This window comes from Spea bombifrons, chromosome 5 (genome assembly GCF_027358695.1).
Source record: "Spea bombifrons isolate aSpeBom1 chromosome 5, aSpeBom1.2.pri, whole genome shotgun sequence".
NCBI classification, from domain to species: domain Eukaryota; kingdom Metazoa; phylum Chordata; class Amphibia; order Anura; family Pelobatidae; genus Spea; species Spea bombifrons.
Genome location: NC_071091.1, coordinates 5,574,943 through 5,591,289, shown reverse-complemented (window position 1 = coordinate 5,591,289; position 16,347 = coordinate 5,574,943). Strand labels below are relative to the sequence as shown.

The window sequence follows — 16,347 nt, the reverse complement described above, 5'->3', positions numbered from 1 at the left end:
CGTTTATTGCTGTATTCGCTTTTATAGAGAAATTGCATGGCTGTAAACAGAGGATTATGCTCGGTCTGCTCAGACGATGCAGGTCCAGGAGGAGGATCATGGGAAATTTTAAGGATTGTTTTCATTCATTAAATGAGACAGATGGCAGAACTGCAAAATATAAATCAAAATTTTTCAACCTTCTGAGCATGAAAAATACCAACGCAATTTAAAAAAAAAAATGGCAACATAGTTTTTAGTTTCTGTAATTTTTTTCTTTAAGAGGCATTGAGGCAAATTACAGCATTTTTGCATTTTTTTTTTTCTTCAAGTTTTCATGTATTAAAACTTTGTCTTAACAGCGTCTAAAGTTGCGGGAGGTTATTCTCAGACAGCAGCAACAAAAAAATTCTGTTCGCCAGGAAAAGGCAATGGGTGACCCGCTGCAAATCGACCAAGGTGGGCTCGCCTCGCAGTGGCAGCAAGAGCATCTACACCGGCCGAACGAGGTCTTTAATAGGCCTCCTCCACCTTACCCTGGCAACGTAAGAGCTCCGCTCGGCACCAAAGGAAGCCCACGATTCCCCTCTTTCACCAAAGAGCAACATGCGCCATTTACTGGAAGTGGGCAATTTAACAGACCGCAGTTTCCAGGAGACTTTTCCGGCATGGGCATGCGGCCACCACCTGGCCACAGGTAAGCTGTAATGCTGATAAGTGGTTGATGGATCATGTCTTGAGTTGAAGACTGGGGGTCTGGGGGTCTTTTAATTCCCAAAGCTTTGGTTCTCTATGCTATTTTGTTAAGCTTTGCACGTGTGTGATGCCTGGTGCTTTTTGTTTTTTTTATCCCTACGTACGTGAACTGCACTAATTTCATTTTTTATTATTATTATTTACAGATTTGCCTATCCCATGGCTGGCCCTAGTTCTGGGCGTGAGCGCTTCATAGGTCCACCATTACAAATGCAGGTTCCCGGTGATCCTCAGCAGATGAGAAGAGAGATGCCTCAACTCACTAGACCTTTAAGTAACAACTCACAAATGAGTTCAGTTGGCCTTGCCCCGCACTTTCTCCATCAAGGAATGCCAGTTCAGCAGCATAACCTATCGGGTCAGGCATACATCGAACTGCGGCACAGGGCCCCAGATGGCCGGCCAAGGCTATTTTTTGGGCTTCCTCCTAATCTAATGGATGCAAATTCCCAACATCCAAGGCACGTCGGCTATTTCCCTAGGCCAGATTTTCAGGGTCAGAGACTAATGGACCCAGTACGTGTTTCCCATTCAGGTCTAGCTAACCAAATGACTCCAAATTTGGAAGCCTTTATGACATCCCCTCAACAAGGACATTTTAATCCCGAACATCAGCCTGCTCTCATGATGCGTGGAATTGGTCAACCTCCAACCAATGACCATTATTTACAGTCTGCTTTAGCTTTGGTAAATCCAAACGAGGAAGCCGGCGGTTTACCCATCGCTAATCAGCCTTCCGATCACTTGGAAGAAAAGCTTGACCCGGAAGATCCCTCCGAGAAAGACCTGGACGTCAAGGACTTGGTCGGCGTTGAAGTTAAGGATATAGACGATGACCTCGCAAATATAAACTTAGATCCAGATGACGGGAAGGGCGATGAGATGGATTCTCTGGATAATCTTGACACAAATGATCCTCAGCTAGATTACCTTCTGAGATCTGGTGAATTTGACATCATCGCTTACACCGATCCAGAACACGACCTTGAAGATAAGAAAGACATGTTCAATGAGGACTTGGATCTTGGCGTACCTATTGATGATAAGATAGACGTCCGTTCTAAGAACGAAGAAGTAGGAATAAGGGAGGAATCCGAAGCAAAGTCTACTTCTCCTGGATCAGTGTCTGTGCAGAAAGATAAAATAAAGACAGAAATAATCTCACCCAATTTAGCGGATAAACCAACGTCCGATATTAAATGCGAGCGCAATGCCGAAGCAACGGGGGCTCAAAAGCAAGCTGAAGAAGTCTCTTGCCGTGTTGAGCAGTCAAACCAAGAACTTAACCCAAGTATATCCGAAGACCCGACTCAGCTACCTGCTCAGGATATTTTAAGCACATGTGGCCTTCCAGAATCCACACCAGTACTTACAGGTCTATTAACAAGTGACAATCCTGAGCATTCCGAGGTGCAAACATTGGGTTCTCCGTCCGGAGCCATGCCAGCAGATTTGCTGCCCGACGTTTCTCAAAATGTAGCGGCGCCCCCCGGCCCTCTACTGGACCATTCTTTGAATAATAACATGGGAGTGAGGCTTAGCCATGAATTTTCCCAAGGGTCACCTGGTTCTGGTTTTATTCCTGGTCAGGCAGTCGGCCATAACTTCATCTCCGGGGAAGCTCCTGGCCAAACCGTGCCTCTCGCTAATACTCCGTGTTCGAGCCTGCCAGGGGCCCAGGCGGTAATGATCCAACAAAACCGAGAGAGACCGCTCCTCTTGGAAGAACAGCCCTTATTGCTGCAAGATCTTTTAGACCAAGAAAGACAGGAACAGCAGCAGCAAAGGCAAATGCAAGCCATGATCCGTCAGAGGTCCGAGCCGTTTTTCCCTAATATTGGTACGTGTGATTTCTAACGTGTTGCGTACTTGATACATACAAATTTGTACAATAAAGTGACGGCCTAACAGCCTCGCTAAACATATTATATGCATTCTTTGCACCTTTTTAAATCCAATGGGAGCACCAAATGCACATCTGCATAGAGGGTCTCATTGGACTAACTTAAAATCTTCTTCGTGCAAGTGATATGGCGCACTTAGTAGAGCCTACCCCAGACCGTTTAACCCCCCAGGGCAGCCTGTGGGGGTTAAAAGGTCAGATGAAAGCTGTAGCAATCTCTTCGAACCGAAGACTTGCCGTTTTGCCCTGGATTTTAACACAATTGTATTTGCGTTTTAGATTTTGATGCAATTACTGATCCCATCATGAAGGCAAAGATGGTGGCCTTAAAAGGCATCAACAAAGTAATGGCGCAAAACAATATGGGGATGCCACAGATGGTGATGAACCGGTAAGTAAACGTGCGCGGCGTGCCTGCATCATGTGCACAGATCTGTGGGGTTTCTCTTTAATTAGACCCCCGTGGAGATAAAGCTAAGGTACACTATGCCATTAGCATGTACAGAGTTACTGGAGTGTCAGCCGTTTGGTCAGGTCCCAGCGAACGTTCGATCTCTGCCCACCATAGTCACAAAATGATCCGGGTTAGCGGATATAGCATTAAATGGGTCGGGAGTGGGAGGGGAATTGGGTGGGATGTGGGCGTGGCTTAACACCACTCCCTTGCACTAGAGAAAGAGTGAGCTGGAGGTCTGGGAAAGCAGAGCTTTACCCGGAGCCTCTGAGTCCGGCCTGGAGAGCTCCCCGGTGTTTACACCATGTGGAAGCCGACAATTAAACTTCATATGTTCTGTTCTTTTCTTTCAGATTTCCCTTTATGACACCGCAGGTGCCCGGGGCTCAGCCGAATGAACGCCCCAATATAATTCAGCAAACCATTTCCCAGGTAAACCCTTGCGGCCATGGTTAACTATTTGTGTGCTGGAGGGAGTGACCATCGCCTTGCCGAGCGGTATTTTGCTCAGATAGCATAGGTCTGGTTTGTGATCTGATATTCGGCTTTGTTTCCTCGTAGGATGGAAGTCTAGCTCCGCAGATGATTAGGCCCAATCCCCCCAACTTTGGACCTGGTTTTGTCAGTAAGTATTGTGACTTAATTATCCTCCGGTATGACGTCACTGCAATTTTTTGTCTTAAATCTAACCTGCTGCTTAAAATGTATCACGTTTTTGTTCAGATGATTCTCAGAAGCAGCAGTACGAGGAGTGGCTGAAGGAGACTCAGCAGCTTCTTCAAATCCAGCAAAAGTTCCTGGAAGAGCAGATTGGCGCGCACCGTAAATCTAAAAAAGCCTTATCTGCCAAGCAGCGCACCGCGAAGAAGGCAGGACGGGAATTCCCCGAGGAGGACGCCGAGCAGCTGAAACACGTCACGGAACAGCAAAGCATGGTCCAGAAACAGCTGGAACAGGTCAGCCAACTGCAGGAACCGAGCTGTCTCTCAAGAGACGTGCTTTAGAGCGCACACTGTGTCTCGGGGAGTCATTCATGCAAAGCTTAGTGTAAAGTATCCCCTGTCTCATTTGGCTCTAGCTGAATGTAGCCTCCAATAATGACGTTTCCGAAGACCAGTGAGGGCACTGAAGCTGTGGAATCCACTTCTATAGTTGGTCCAGTCAAATACAACGGCTGACCTTTAGGGCATATACATACCGTCGTATACATGAGTAATGTGGGTGGCCTATATTAAAGATCAGAGGAGCGACATTAGCGCGTTAGGGATGGGATCACCCTTTTTGCAGCAGTAGTAGGTACATGGAATCCTTTGTGTGTGTTTGCGCTTTTGTTTTGTATTTCGACCTTTGCTTTTATGTTATAAAACTGGAGTCATTATCCTTTAAACACAGATTCGAAAGCAACAAAAGGAACACACGGAGCTTATTGAAGAGTACAAAAATAAGCAGCATACCAAATTTTCAGTGCCGCCTATGATGCCTGGAGTCCAACCTCAACAAACATTTGTTCCGGGGCCTCCACCTTCCCTGACTCAGCAAGGCTTCCCCATCCCGCAAGCTCTGCACCCTCAGGGACCTTTGATACCCGGACAGCCTAGTCCGGCCAGGATGCCCAACCTACCAGGATGGCAGCCTCCAAATACCCCCAGAGCCCTCGTCCAGATGAACGCCCCAAGAATGCAGCTCGCTTTAAACGCAGACGTTCCTGCCTCGGCAGCCGCCAACCCCAACGCTCCTCCAAGGGTCCACTTTGATGACAACAACCCCTTCAGTGAAACGTTCCAAGAACGGGAACGTAAAGAACGGTTACGAGAACAGCAAGAGCGGCAGCGGATACAGCTCATGCAGGAGGTTGATCGCCATCGAAACCTGCAGCAGAGGCTGGAGATGGAGAAACCGAGCGGAGGCGACGTGAATAACCGCTCTTTGCAACAGATGCCGTTTTACTCTTCCGAGTTACCCAGTGATTTCATGCAGTCTCCGCAACCTCAAACGGGCCATCCCCTGCCGCAGCAGGGCTCCCCTACAGCCGCCCCTTTTATCCAGACGTCCGAGCGGAGGCTGGCGGGGCAGTCGCCATTTAGACAAGACGCGCAGCCCGGTTCAGTAGATCCCGCTCTTCAGACCGTTAAACAGTCACCTGGAAGCGTTTCTGGATCTGGGTTTCCACAAGCCCACGCTAGACCCTCCTTTATGACCAATGTCCCCTCTGCGTCTCCGAGAGCTGATAGGGGGGACCCCTGCGGCCAAAACCCTTCTGCGGTTAATACAGCAGGCTATCAGGGGCAAAGTCAGTCTCTCGTCCAGCTCTATTCCGAAATCATTCCCGAAGAAAAAAATAAAAAGAGGAGGACCAGGAAAAAGGAAGAAGATATGGAATCTATCAAGTCGCCGTCAACCCCGCGTTCCGACACAACTGCGCCTTTGACACCATGTCTTTCGGGAGCTTCGACGCCGTTAGTCAATGTTCCCAATGACCTCGGCGGTCAAGAAGAACGTGCTGGCGACGCCGTTCGTTCATCAACCCCCAACTGTGCTAATAACAACTCGACGGAGTTTGAAGATCCACTTCTCCCTGCCGATGTGAAGCAAAGGTTATTCGAAGGAGCCAGCCCGGGCCGAGACGCGGACAAGAGCCGCCCAAGACAGGTCCTCAAAATCCAGGACATAAAACTGGAGCAGGTGGAGGAGCAGAGCCCCGAGCAAGCCGAGCCTCGAACGCAACGCTCTGCCGGATTCAAAACAGAAGACGATAAAGCCGCACCGCACAACGCACTTTCCGTGGATGTCCCGTTTCAGGCAGCGTCAGGTCCCTCAGGAAACGAGTTGCTGAAACACTTACTTAAAAATAAGAAGCAGCCTTTAGTATTGCAGGAGAAGCCGGAGGACGGATTACGGCCGGAAGAGCGCTTTTCGCTCGATGTGAAGTTATCGGACCGGGCGAGCCAAATGAGCGCCTTGGTAAGCGTTACAAATGCCATCACTGGGGTTATATTTTGGTTTCTGTGATTCTTAATCTTAATTTTATGATTTATTTAAATTTTTTGTGCATGTTAGAATTTTTTTAAATGTCATTATACATTATATATGTGAATACCTTTTTGTAAATTAGTTGTGCCTTAATACTAATAGATGCCCCGAAACCAAGCGTTTATGGTTTTCCTGAGACCGCTCCCTTATATTTCTGTGCTTTACGAACGAGTTATTTTAACATACGTTTACTCCCAGATTAAATGGACATGGACTAGCGTATGTAACTCTTTTGGGGTAATTAAAATTACGCCATTTAATGGTGGACCCCCAGCAGGCGTCTCAGCTGCCTCCCTGTTACCCCCCACCATACCTTCCTGCCTTTCGTTACTATAAGTCTGAGAGGCCATTTGTTTTGGACCCTGAAATCTGCCCCTTTAAGTCAGATCTGGCCAAACAACTAAAATTTAGTGTGTTTTAGTTCAAAACCCGTGGGGAATATTTGTTACTAGATTACGAAGAGCCTAGTGGTGATGAATAGCACGGCGGAAGGTTTGGGCTAAGCCGTTCCATCTCGGTTCTTGTGTTTCTCTCCAGCGTGTGTCAGAACCACCGGGTGGCTTTAACATGAACCAAAGCTCGCTCCAGAGACCCGATTTTGAACTGGATAAAAAGAAACCGAGAAATAAACGCGCACAAAGAAGCACAGAAAAAGCCACACCGCGCGCTAAAAAGAGAAAGAAGGAGGAAGAGCCCAAACCCTTCATTTACACCAACTCCGAGACGTTTACGCACGTCAAGCAGGTAAGCGCGCTGGGGTATTCTTCAATGTATGTACGCTATATATATATATATATTTATAAAATATATTCTTGCATATACCCCTGGGAGGGGCAGTAAATATATATTCGTTCCGGTCATCTTCAGTACATTTCCCGTAATAAGGTGTGGAAATCATTGGGTCGGTCCTGATACCGATGAGAATTCCTGCTTTATGATCCTAAATCTAACGTGTGTCATTTTTTTCCCGTTCAGCAGATCTCCCTGCTTCCTCTGATTGAGCCGATCGTAGGAATGAACTTTGCGCACTTTCTTCCCTACGGAACCGGTCCCATAAGCGCCGGGAGCCGGTTACTCGGTACCTTCGGCAGCGCGTCCCTTGAAGGCGTTTCAGATTATTATTCCCAGCTGATATTTAAGGCAAGTATTTCAAATGTAGATTAAGACTGAAAGAACAAAAAAAACCGGTTACACGAGGAGGTTTGCCTTCCGTTTTGTCGCGGGGGGTTTATATCTTCAGGCTGAAGACCATTAATTTACCCATTCAGTCACCAGAAGAGAATAAAAACCGAGCCAAAGGATCATTAGAAATGTAGTAAAATAATAAAAACCTACCTAAAAATATATTATACTACAGCAATGACAAATAATGTGGTATTTAAACTGATTTAAATTCTCTTGTGTCTCCGCAGCAAAATAATTTGAGCAACCCGCCGACCCCGCCAGCTTCGCTTCCTCCGACTCCGCCGCCGGTGGCCTGTCAGAAGATGGTGAACGGTTACGCCACGACGGAAGAGCTTGCTGGCAAAGCTGCCATATTAGGGGGCCATGGTATGAACCTCCGAGCTCAGACTTGGACATTAAACCTTCCGACTAGGTTTTGGATATAGGATAGTGAATGCCCGATGTTTTGGGAGTTGGGAATGCAGATCCGGTAATGTTTTCCCATTTCCATTTTATTCCAGTTACCAAAGCTCTGGGACCCAAACAATTTCAGCTGCCTTTCCGAGCCCAGGATGATTTATTAGCGAGAGCCATGACTCAGGGGCCAAAATCCGTGGATGTCCCCGCGTCGTTACCCACCCCACCCCACAACAATCAGGAGGAGTTAAGGTGCAGTAATTCCTGCTATACTCATGGTGGATCGGATTGAATGGGCTTTTGTAAAGCAAGCTTTTGTATTGAAAGGTGGTCCGCTAACATGCCTTCTTGGGGTCTTCCAGGGTTCAGGATCACTGTGATGCCAGGGACAGCCCTGACAGCTTTGTACCCTCCTCATCGCCTGAGAGTGTGGTCGGGATGGAAATCAGCCGGTACCCGGACCTGTCGCTAGTGAAGGAAGAGCCCCCGGACCCAGCGCCGTCTCCCATCATTCCGATGCTGCCGAGCAGCACAGGGAAAGGTAACGCCGTCTGTGTAAATACACGTTGGGCTTTATTCACTAAAATGGGAGTTCCCAGGAGAGTGCAATCATTTCAGCTCCGGCGCTGGGCTTCTCCATGATTGTGCCCTTATAATGCAGAGTTAAAGCCGTGAGATTTCCTGACAGCCGCCTCCATTCATTAAGTTATACGTGGATAATTTCAGTGGATAATTTCAGTGGATAATTTGTCCCCAGGAGGGTTTGCCTTTTTTTTTTGTAACGTGTAACTTATTCTTCTCTCGCTATAGGCTCAGAGGCCAGAATGAAGAGAGAGCCCCCGTCAGGGCCGCTGTTTTTTGGCTCTCAGTTTGTCCCGGCGCCGAATGGGCCGAAGTCCGGTCTGATCTCTGTAGCGATCACTCTGCACCCCGCGGCGGCCGAGGTACGCGACAATCGAGAGCTTTTCCCGGGGGTTTTAAACCCTTCCGTTGCTTAAACCAATTCTTCGTGGTGTATTTATTCCCAACGTGCCGTTTGCGTTTACCCTGCAGAATATCAGCGGCGTCGTGGCCGCGTTTGCCGACCTTCTCCAAGTTCGAATGCCCTCCAGCTATGAGGTCAGCAGTGCCCCGGAGGCGCCGTCGGTCATCCTGATGAACGGCCACCGAATTAACGCCGGCATGGACTACAGACAGCTATTAATGCAGCGCCATAAAGCAGGAGCCATTCCGCCAGCCAGGTTAATCGGCTCATACGGAGTGAAGCCACCGAATCTGCCATTCATACCAACGGACAACGGTACGTCGTCTCTGCCGTGCCGTACTCCTCTGTGTTTAACCCATTTAATATTATTTACAGATAGAAGTAAGCAATGTGTAGGTGTTAGCTGCCCCCATGGTGAGTGGCTTCATATCTTAACGTCCTGTTCTGAGGATCTGCGTGATTATTCCTCCCCATTAAGTTATTTCTCCTGTTTTTGGTTCGGGGAGGTTTGGTAAGGGTAGGAGAGGGAGAAGGCGAGATCTCAGGGGCAGGAAAGTGATCGGATAATGTTACTGATGCCACGGGCGCGATTTGGGTTAATTCAGAGGGAATTTCTCAAGCCAAGCCGTTGGCATCTAGCTGCACAGACGTGAACTTGCTGAATTCAGCTTAAAGCGCGTTCCCGGTGGAGTCTTTTGGGTCTCGGCCGGGTCTTTGTACGTCTGTAGCTGACGAATACGCAGGTTTTTGCCTCCTCTTTAATGAAATCTTCTTCTTTAATGAAACTTAATTGAGTTATTAAGTTTTGTGTCTGTTTTCTCAGGGGTCCCAGGATACAAACTTCACAATCCGAGTATGAGGGATCCTCCTGTGCGCAAAGATTCCTGGTGTAGTCACTGCAAGGTAGTGGTTCTGGGAAGTGGTGTTAGAAAATCACTCAAAGACCTGAGTTTTCTGAAACAGGTACACAGCGTTCACCGGACACGGCAAAAAATCGTTTGAACTAAAAGTATCTAGTTTAGATGTCTCATGCTGGCCCAAAATAATTGCTCTTATCGTTCCATTAATAAAATGTTCTGAAAGCGTGTTTTGTGGTCTTTAAGTAGTTAAACCGATGTGTGATAGACAGGCGTGTGTTGTATTGTTAGTTTAATAAGAATACACACATATGTTGTCCTCAGGAGTTTCTTCAGAGTCCAGGAATGATGAACGGAGAAATGGTCTTCTGTAGCAACAACTGCTTCCTGATGTATTCTGCCGCGCAAGCAAAACACGGGGAGAGCAAGGTAAGAGAAGCCCTCTGCGGACGACCCCAAAGCTGTGTGAGATGCTCTGCGCGTGCTGCGCTCGGGTTTGGGGGGTATTTAATGTAAAGTATTTTGAAGACTCATGGGTTTGCGTAACGGTTTCAATGAGTCCTCCAGCCATAAAAACCCAGTTTAATTGTTTGTCGACTTGCTTCTTTAGGATCACTCCGTAACGCTGCCATCTTTAAAAGAGGCCCATCCGAAATCATGTCATCAGTACAGCAACAATACTTCCACCCTGGACGTCCACTGCCTGCCTCTGCTGCAAGACAAAAACTCCCCTCCGTCGTCACCCCCCATATCCTTCCCGCCCGCCGCCTTCGAGACGGCCAAGGTAGAGGCGAAGCCCGACGAGTTAAAAGTCACCGTGAAGTTAAAGCCCCGGCCGAGGGCCATTCACGGCGGGCTGGACGATTCTCGACCCTCCGGTAAGAAATGGAAAGGAATGAGGTGGAAGAAGTGGAACATTCAGATCGTTATCCCCAAAATGCCTTTCAAGACTCAATGTGAGGATGACATCGACGAATTCTTGAGGAGAATGGGAACATCGCTGCGGCCGGACCCCCTGCCCAAAGACTTTAGGAAATGTTGCTTCTGCCATGAAGAAGGCGACGGAGTCACAGATGGACCGGCGAGGCTTCTCAACCTGGACCTGGACCTTTGGGTCCATCTAAACTGTGCTCTTTGGTCCACCGAGGTCTACGAGACACAGGCTGGTGCCTTAATAAACGTGGAGCTGGCATTGAGACGAGGTCTGCAGATGAAATGTGTGTTTTGTCACAAATTCGGAGCCACCAGCGGTTGTCACAGGTTAAGGTGCACCAATATTTATCACTTCACCTGTGCGATAAAAGCACAATGCATGTTTTTTAAGGACAAGACTATGCTTTGCCCCATGCACAAGCCAAAGGGAGCACACGAGCAAGAACTTACTTATTTTGCGGTCTTTCGAAGAGTTTACGTTCAGCGGGACGAGGTACGGCAGATCGCGAGCATCGTGCAGCGCGGGGAGCGGGACCACACGTTCCGCGTGGGGAGCCTGATCTTCCACGCCATCGGTCAGCTGCTCCCGCAGCAAATGCAGGACTTCCACTCGGCGGCGTCGCTCTACCCGGTGGGCTACGAGGCCAGCAGGTTATACTGGAGCACGCGCTACGCCAACAAGCGCTGCCGCTACCTCTGCTCTATTGAGGAAAAGGACAGCCTTCCTCTGTTTGTCGTCAGAGTCGTCGAACCCGGTCATGAAGACATGCTGCTCACGGACTCTACGCCCAAAGGTGAGGAGACGGCGGCGGCCATGTTTCTAGAGGCTGTTCACGGGGTTTGTCTTCTTTTCCCATCGGATAAATCGGTTAACCTGTAGATCACGGCACAGCTCTGAGTGCTTTGCAGGCGTCACGTTTCGTGGTGTTCGCCGTGCGGCTGTGAAAAGCGCCTGTTGTGTAAAATGTTCCTCTTTCATGCGGTTTTTGTGTTTTCCTTCGCTGTAGGTGTTTGGGACAAGGTTCTGGAGCCCGTCGCAAACTGCAGGAAAGGTTCTGAAATTCTAAGGCTGTTCCCGGTGTATCTGAAAGGAGAAGATCTGTTCGGTCTGACCGTCTCGGCTGTCACGCGGATAGCAGAATCTGTACGCTCTCATACTTCACGTTAACGCTCGGAAACAAAACTTTTCTTTAGTATTTTTTTCTCTCCTTTCTCCTCTCCATAACCTCTGGATCAAAGATTTTATTTTAAGATCCTTTGGTTATTTTGTTTCTCTGGTTTATTGTTGAATTTAGCTCTTTTCCTTGTAGAACTGTTTTTTTTATTTTTATTATTTGTTTTCTCAATTGTTGTCTTTGATTGTGCAGCTACCTGGCGTGGAAGCCTGCGAGAACTACACCTTCAGGTATGGCCGGAACCCGCTGATGGAGCTCCCCTTGGCCATCAACCCCACTGGATGCTCTCGCTCAGAACCCAAAATGAATTCCCATGTCAAGAGGTTTGTGTTAAGGTATTTTAATTTAATTTCACATTGTACAGCTCACGGATTCTGGCAACTCTAGCTTTACATGTGCTCGTGCGTTGCTTACAAACCCTCCGTACAGGCCCCGTACCCCGCACAGGCCCCATGTCTGTCTGCTTTAGCCTGCTTCGTGTTTGTGCAGCCAACATCTCTAAACAGAAGACACCTTTTGGTTTTCTTTCTTGTCTTGTTATTTTCTGCGTGGCGATGCGGGGTCCCTCAGGCCGCACACTCTCAACAGCACCAGCACGTCCAAATCCTTCCAGAGCACAGTAACCGGCGAGCTGAACGCGCCCTACAGCAAGCAGTTCGTCCATTCCAAATCCTCTCAGTACCGGAAGATGAAGACTGAATGGAAATCCAACGTGTACCTGGCCAGGTCCCGGATTCAGGTCAGTGGCTTCACAATCGGGCCGACTCTCTCCTGCCGATCCAGAAGCATAACTTTTGTGTAAAGGTCCCCTCCTTAGATTGCGTCACTGACCCGACTTACAGCAGGAGCTTTCGTTGCGTTCGATGTATCTGTTGCTGTAATACTTCTCGTCTTTCAGGGTCTTGGGTTATACGCTGCTAGAGACATTGAAAAGCACACTATGGTCATTGAATACATTGGAACCATAATACGCAATGAAGTAGCCAACCGGAAAGAGAAGTCATACGAGTCGCAGGTACGGCGGCTGCGCGATTATCGGACAACCACGTCCTTGAGATCTTAAGCGCTATCCCCTGTAATTCTGTGTTTTGTTTCGTATGTTGTGTTCCAGAATCGTGGTGTGTATATGTTCCGCTTAGACAACGATCACGTCATCGATGCCACGCTGACTGGGGGACCTGCAAGGTACGCAAATCAACCAAATCGCATGTATGGAGTTAAATGATTCAGAGTATTCGCTTCTCTTTGTAGGGGACTCAGCTGTGGCCCCGAGCTTCTCTGCCCATCACCTACCGGTACTTAGTGTTACCAGACGGTGGTTCCTCGGTGTAACTGTAAATCCTTTCTTTCAGGTACATCAATCACTCGTGTGCTCCTAACTGTGTGGCTGAGGTGGTCACGTTTGAGAAGGGACATAAGATAATAATCAGCTCCAACCGGAGGATCCAGAAGGGTGAAGAGGTACGTCTGCATTCAGTCAGAGCGAAGGAGAGATCTCGAACACTCTACTGTAGTATTATTTATTGTTTTATATAGCGCCATCAAATTCTGTAGTGCTGTACAATGGGTAGACAGGACATAACAAGTAGAATGTAACGTAACAGTTTGACTAACAGAGACAACAGGTGAGGAGGGCCCGGCTCAAAGGAGCTTACAGTCTAGAGATTGAGATGGAGCCAGTTTATAGAGTTCCCTGGGGATGTATGTTACCCGGCTGCTCGGAGGGCGCAGAGTATATAACGCAGCGTATAACGCGTATCCCTACGTTCTTTTTACAGCTCTGTTACGACTATAAGTTTGATTTTGAAGACGACCAGCACAAGATTCCGTGCCATTGCGGTGCCGTTAACTGTCGCAAGTGGATGAACTGAACGCTACTCCGAGGTTTTACTTGTCCCTGATATGTGACGCAGCGTGCAGACAAAATATTCAAGGAGGGCGCCGGAAAAGGTTGGCTTTTCAGGAAAGCCCCGGGCGGTCCGTCGGTCCAAGAGTCCTGCGCCTGTACTTAGAGCTCACGGAGGCAAAAAGTTCTACTGGTTCGAGAAAACAAAGCAGGTGGTTATTACGTGAATGTAAGACTGAAATCACCAGCGGAGTGAGATGCTCAAGGTGCTGGACACAGCCTTATTTGAGAAAAAAAAAAAGGGGCAGGTCCTCTAATTTAAATAAAAAAAAAAAGAAAGAAATAAAAATAATTCAAAAAATACCTAATTAAATGTAGACACCACTGAACAAGGAATGTACTGAAATGAATTCCCTAGGGATAGCGCTAAGGGAAAAAAGTAACTTGCACTAAAATACATTTAAATACTTGATTCCATGAGTCAGTTTATTGTAGTTTTTTTTTTTCTTGTTTTTGTTTGTTTTTTTTTTATTTCTGTAAAATAAGAGAAACTTTTTGTATTTATTATTGGATAACTGAATGAAGCTATTTTTTAAAAGAAAAAAAAAAAATTAGAAGAAAGCCGAGCTGCTGCTGTTCCTGCAGAATTAACAAACCATGTTACTTTGTACAGACTTGTAAATATTTTGCATATAAGAACAGTATAAAAAAAAAAATAAAAAATAAAAAAAAAACATAAAAAAATTAGTGATTGACCAAATGCAGCCAGACTCTGCCGCGGTTTGGGTGCTACTTTTGAAACTATGATGGGGATGTTACAAAATGACCTTTAAAATATTTGCAGTTTTAGGTAGCGATTAATTACCGAATTATTGAATAAAAAAAATATATATATTTTTGGACAGGGTTAACTGTGGTCTTTCTGTTGAAAACGTACTGGATAAAATGCGTGCGTGTTTTTTTTGTTGTTTTTTTCGCCCTACAGCATAACATTAAATGCTAATAAATTTAGATTTTTTTTATCGAAATCTCATCATTTTGTAACATCCCTGTTTCTCAAAGTCAGGTTTTTTTGTGCTTATAATTTTGTGATAACTGTGAATAATTGCTCAGACTACCCAGACGAGGGCTGATCCTTTTCCTTTATTTCTCTTTATTTTTTATTTTTTTTCAGAGTGGAAAATTTAGTAGTCAAAATAGGTCATCATTTAGCTTGTATCATTTAACGCAATGATAAAAAAAAAAACTTATAGAATGGGAAAATATAGCATTTGCTTTAGGTTTAAATAAAATGTTGAAAAAATATTAAAAGGATAATTTACAATTAGATGTAAAAACGCTTGTAATTGCAGGAATTATGCCTATAAGGATTGGAAAATCTAATTTAAGAGTTTGTAAGGATTTTTTGTTTACATTTCTTTAAGTAAAAAAAATTATATATTGTTTTGTGCTTTGCTTGTAGAGACACAATAGCATTTTTTTTTCCTTTTTCTTTTTTTTTTTTAACACTTAAAATTCCGGTACTGACACTTCACATGCTGAGTATAAAACAAAGCTTTCGGTGTGCACAATGGAAACGGCTGTATGCTCTTGAAATATTCAGTCGCACAGTCTTGTAATGTATATGGCATGATGTATTTTTTATCTTACAGAAGAAATCAATTGTATATATTTTTTTCTCTTGATAAACAGCTGTATGTTTCTTGAATATTTTTTCTTCTTGTAAAATACCCCGACATCTTACCAGTATTTGTCCTACGGTTCTTTTTTTTTTCTGTCCTGTAAAATAGTATCTAATGTTGGCAACAGAAAGATTTTTTTTTTTTTTGAGTATAAAGAGTGTTATGGTTTTTTTTTTTTTGTTTTTTTTTGGAATTTGTGGAAAACAGATTTAGAAGATCAGCATTTACAAATAAAAATATTTTACAACTATAACAAGTATTTGAATTTTTCTTTTATATTTAATGTATAAAAAAAATTTATTAAAAAAATCCACCAGAATTAAAAGTTCAAAGACAATTGGAAATCATTTTTTTTCAGCTATTCAACACAATACGTTATGAGGAATTTCTGTCTCTCCACTCTGCAACTTGATGATATTTGGTGATTTATTCATTAACCCCCAGATTTTACATGCCATGCGATCACCAGACTTTTGTTCGGGGTGATTTGTAGTGAATGTCCAAGGCTGAGATTCTCTGGGTTTAGTTTAATTTAAATAAAATCTCCCCTTTTCCAGCTGTTAATGCACCTTCCATTTTTACAAATGTGTTGTAATACTTTATACACAAACGTGAAAATCGTGCAAGAATGAACGTCTCATTAGTTACAATCTACAGTTTCGGCCCCACAGCGTAATTCACTCACTAGCGTGATACTGTTAATTTTTGTTAATATGGCGCTTGTTAATTTCGTGTCGCTGTTAAAAAAAATTTATAAAATTTGTGTACTAATTAACGCTGTGTACTAATTAACGATATTAGAAACACACACACGATATTCAGGGACAGAAGGAGAAGGGGGGTCCTGCTCTTGTGAGATCACAATCCATTAGAAGGTTGAGGGGAAGCGATCCTTCCCGGCTCAATTACAACTCGGTGTTTAGTGAATAAACTCCATAGTGGTTCAATAATACTGGTGATCATATCTCTGAACTTTGATGGAGTATAGATTTTGGTCCTTACTGTTCATTTCTGTTGCTATTAAATTGCGAGGTTAATCTTTAAACGTGTTCCAGTTCTGAAGCTTCATATTAGGTAAAATCCGAACGTCCTCAGATGCATAACCTTTTAGTATGTTTTATGGAGGAAATTCCTGCTAAGGCCACTTTCCTGCATTTCATTGATTT

At 45.4% G+C, this 16,347-nt stretch overlaps 1 protein-coding gene across 9 annotated transcripts in view; it reads left to right on the top strand.

The window, feature by feature from the left end:
• Positions 1–15,437, top strand: part of KMT2C (lysine methyltransferase 2C) — a 79,471-nt gene extending 64,034 nt beyond the window's left edge. For 5 of the 9 annotated variants that reach the window (XM_053468330.1, XM_053468326.1, XM_053468327.1 and 2 more), the window contains 24 exons: positions 342–676; positions 882–2,575; positions 2,918–3,029; positions 3,446–3,524; positions 3,654–3,717; positions 3,816–4,048; positions 4,485–6,053; positions 6,660–6,866; positions 7,098–7,262; positions 7,535–7,673; positions 7,808–7,955; positions 8,066–8,244; positions 8,514–8,647; positions 8,757–9,003; positions 9,512–9,651; positions 9,870–9,974; positions 10,156–11,272; positions 11,486–11,622; positions 11,846–11,988; positions 12,224–12,392; positions 12,552–12,668; positions 12,765–12,838; positions 13,006–13,114; positions 13,432–15,437. In XM_053468330.1, the coding sequence (XP_053324305.1) occupies positions 342–676; positions 882–2,575; positions 2,918–3,029; positions 3,446–3,524; positions 3,654–3,717; positions 3,816–4,048; positions 4,485–6,053; positions 6,660–6,866; positions 7,098–7,262; positions 7,535–7,673; positions 7,808–7,955; positions 8,066–8,244; positions 8,514–8,647; positions 8,757–9,003; positions 9,512–9,651; positions 9,870–9,974; positions 10,156–11,272; positions 11,486–11,622; positions 11,846–11,988; positions 12,224–12,392; positions 12,552–12,668; positions 12,765–12,838; positions 13,006–13,114; positions 13,432–13,524 (7,509 nt within the window). In that variant the 3' untranslated portion in view covers positions 13,525–15,437. The remainder of the gene's footprint in view (positions 1–341; positions 677–881; positions 2,576–2,917; positions 3,030–3,445; positions 3,525–3,653; positions 3,718–3,815; positions 4,049–4,484; positions 6,054–6,659; positions 6,867–7,097; positions 7,263–7,534; positions 7,674–7,807; positions 7,956–8,065; positions 8,245–8,513; positions 8,648–8,756; positions 9,004–9,511; positions 9,652–9,869; positions 9,975–10,155; positions 11,273–11,485; positions 11,623–11,845; positions 11,989–12,223; positions 12,393–12,551; positions 12,669–12,764; positions 12,839–13,005; positions 13,115–13,431) is intronic. The other 4 variants (XM_053468332.1, XM_053468325.1, XM_053468324.1 and 1 more) reach the window with 3 other exon arrangements.
• The last annotated feature ends 910 nt before the right edge of the window (positions 15,438–16,347 follow it).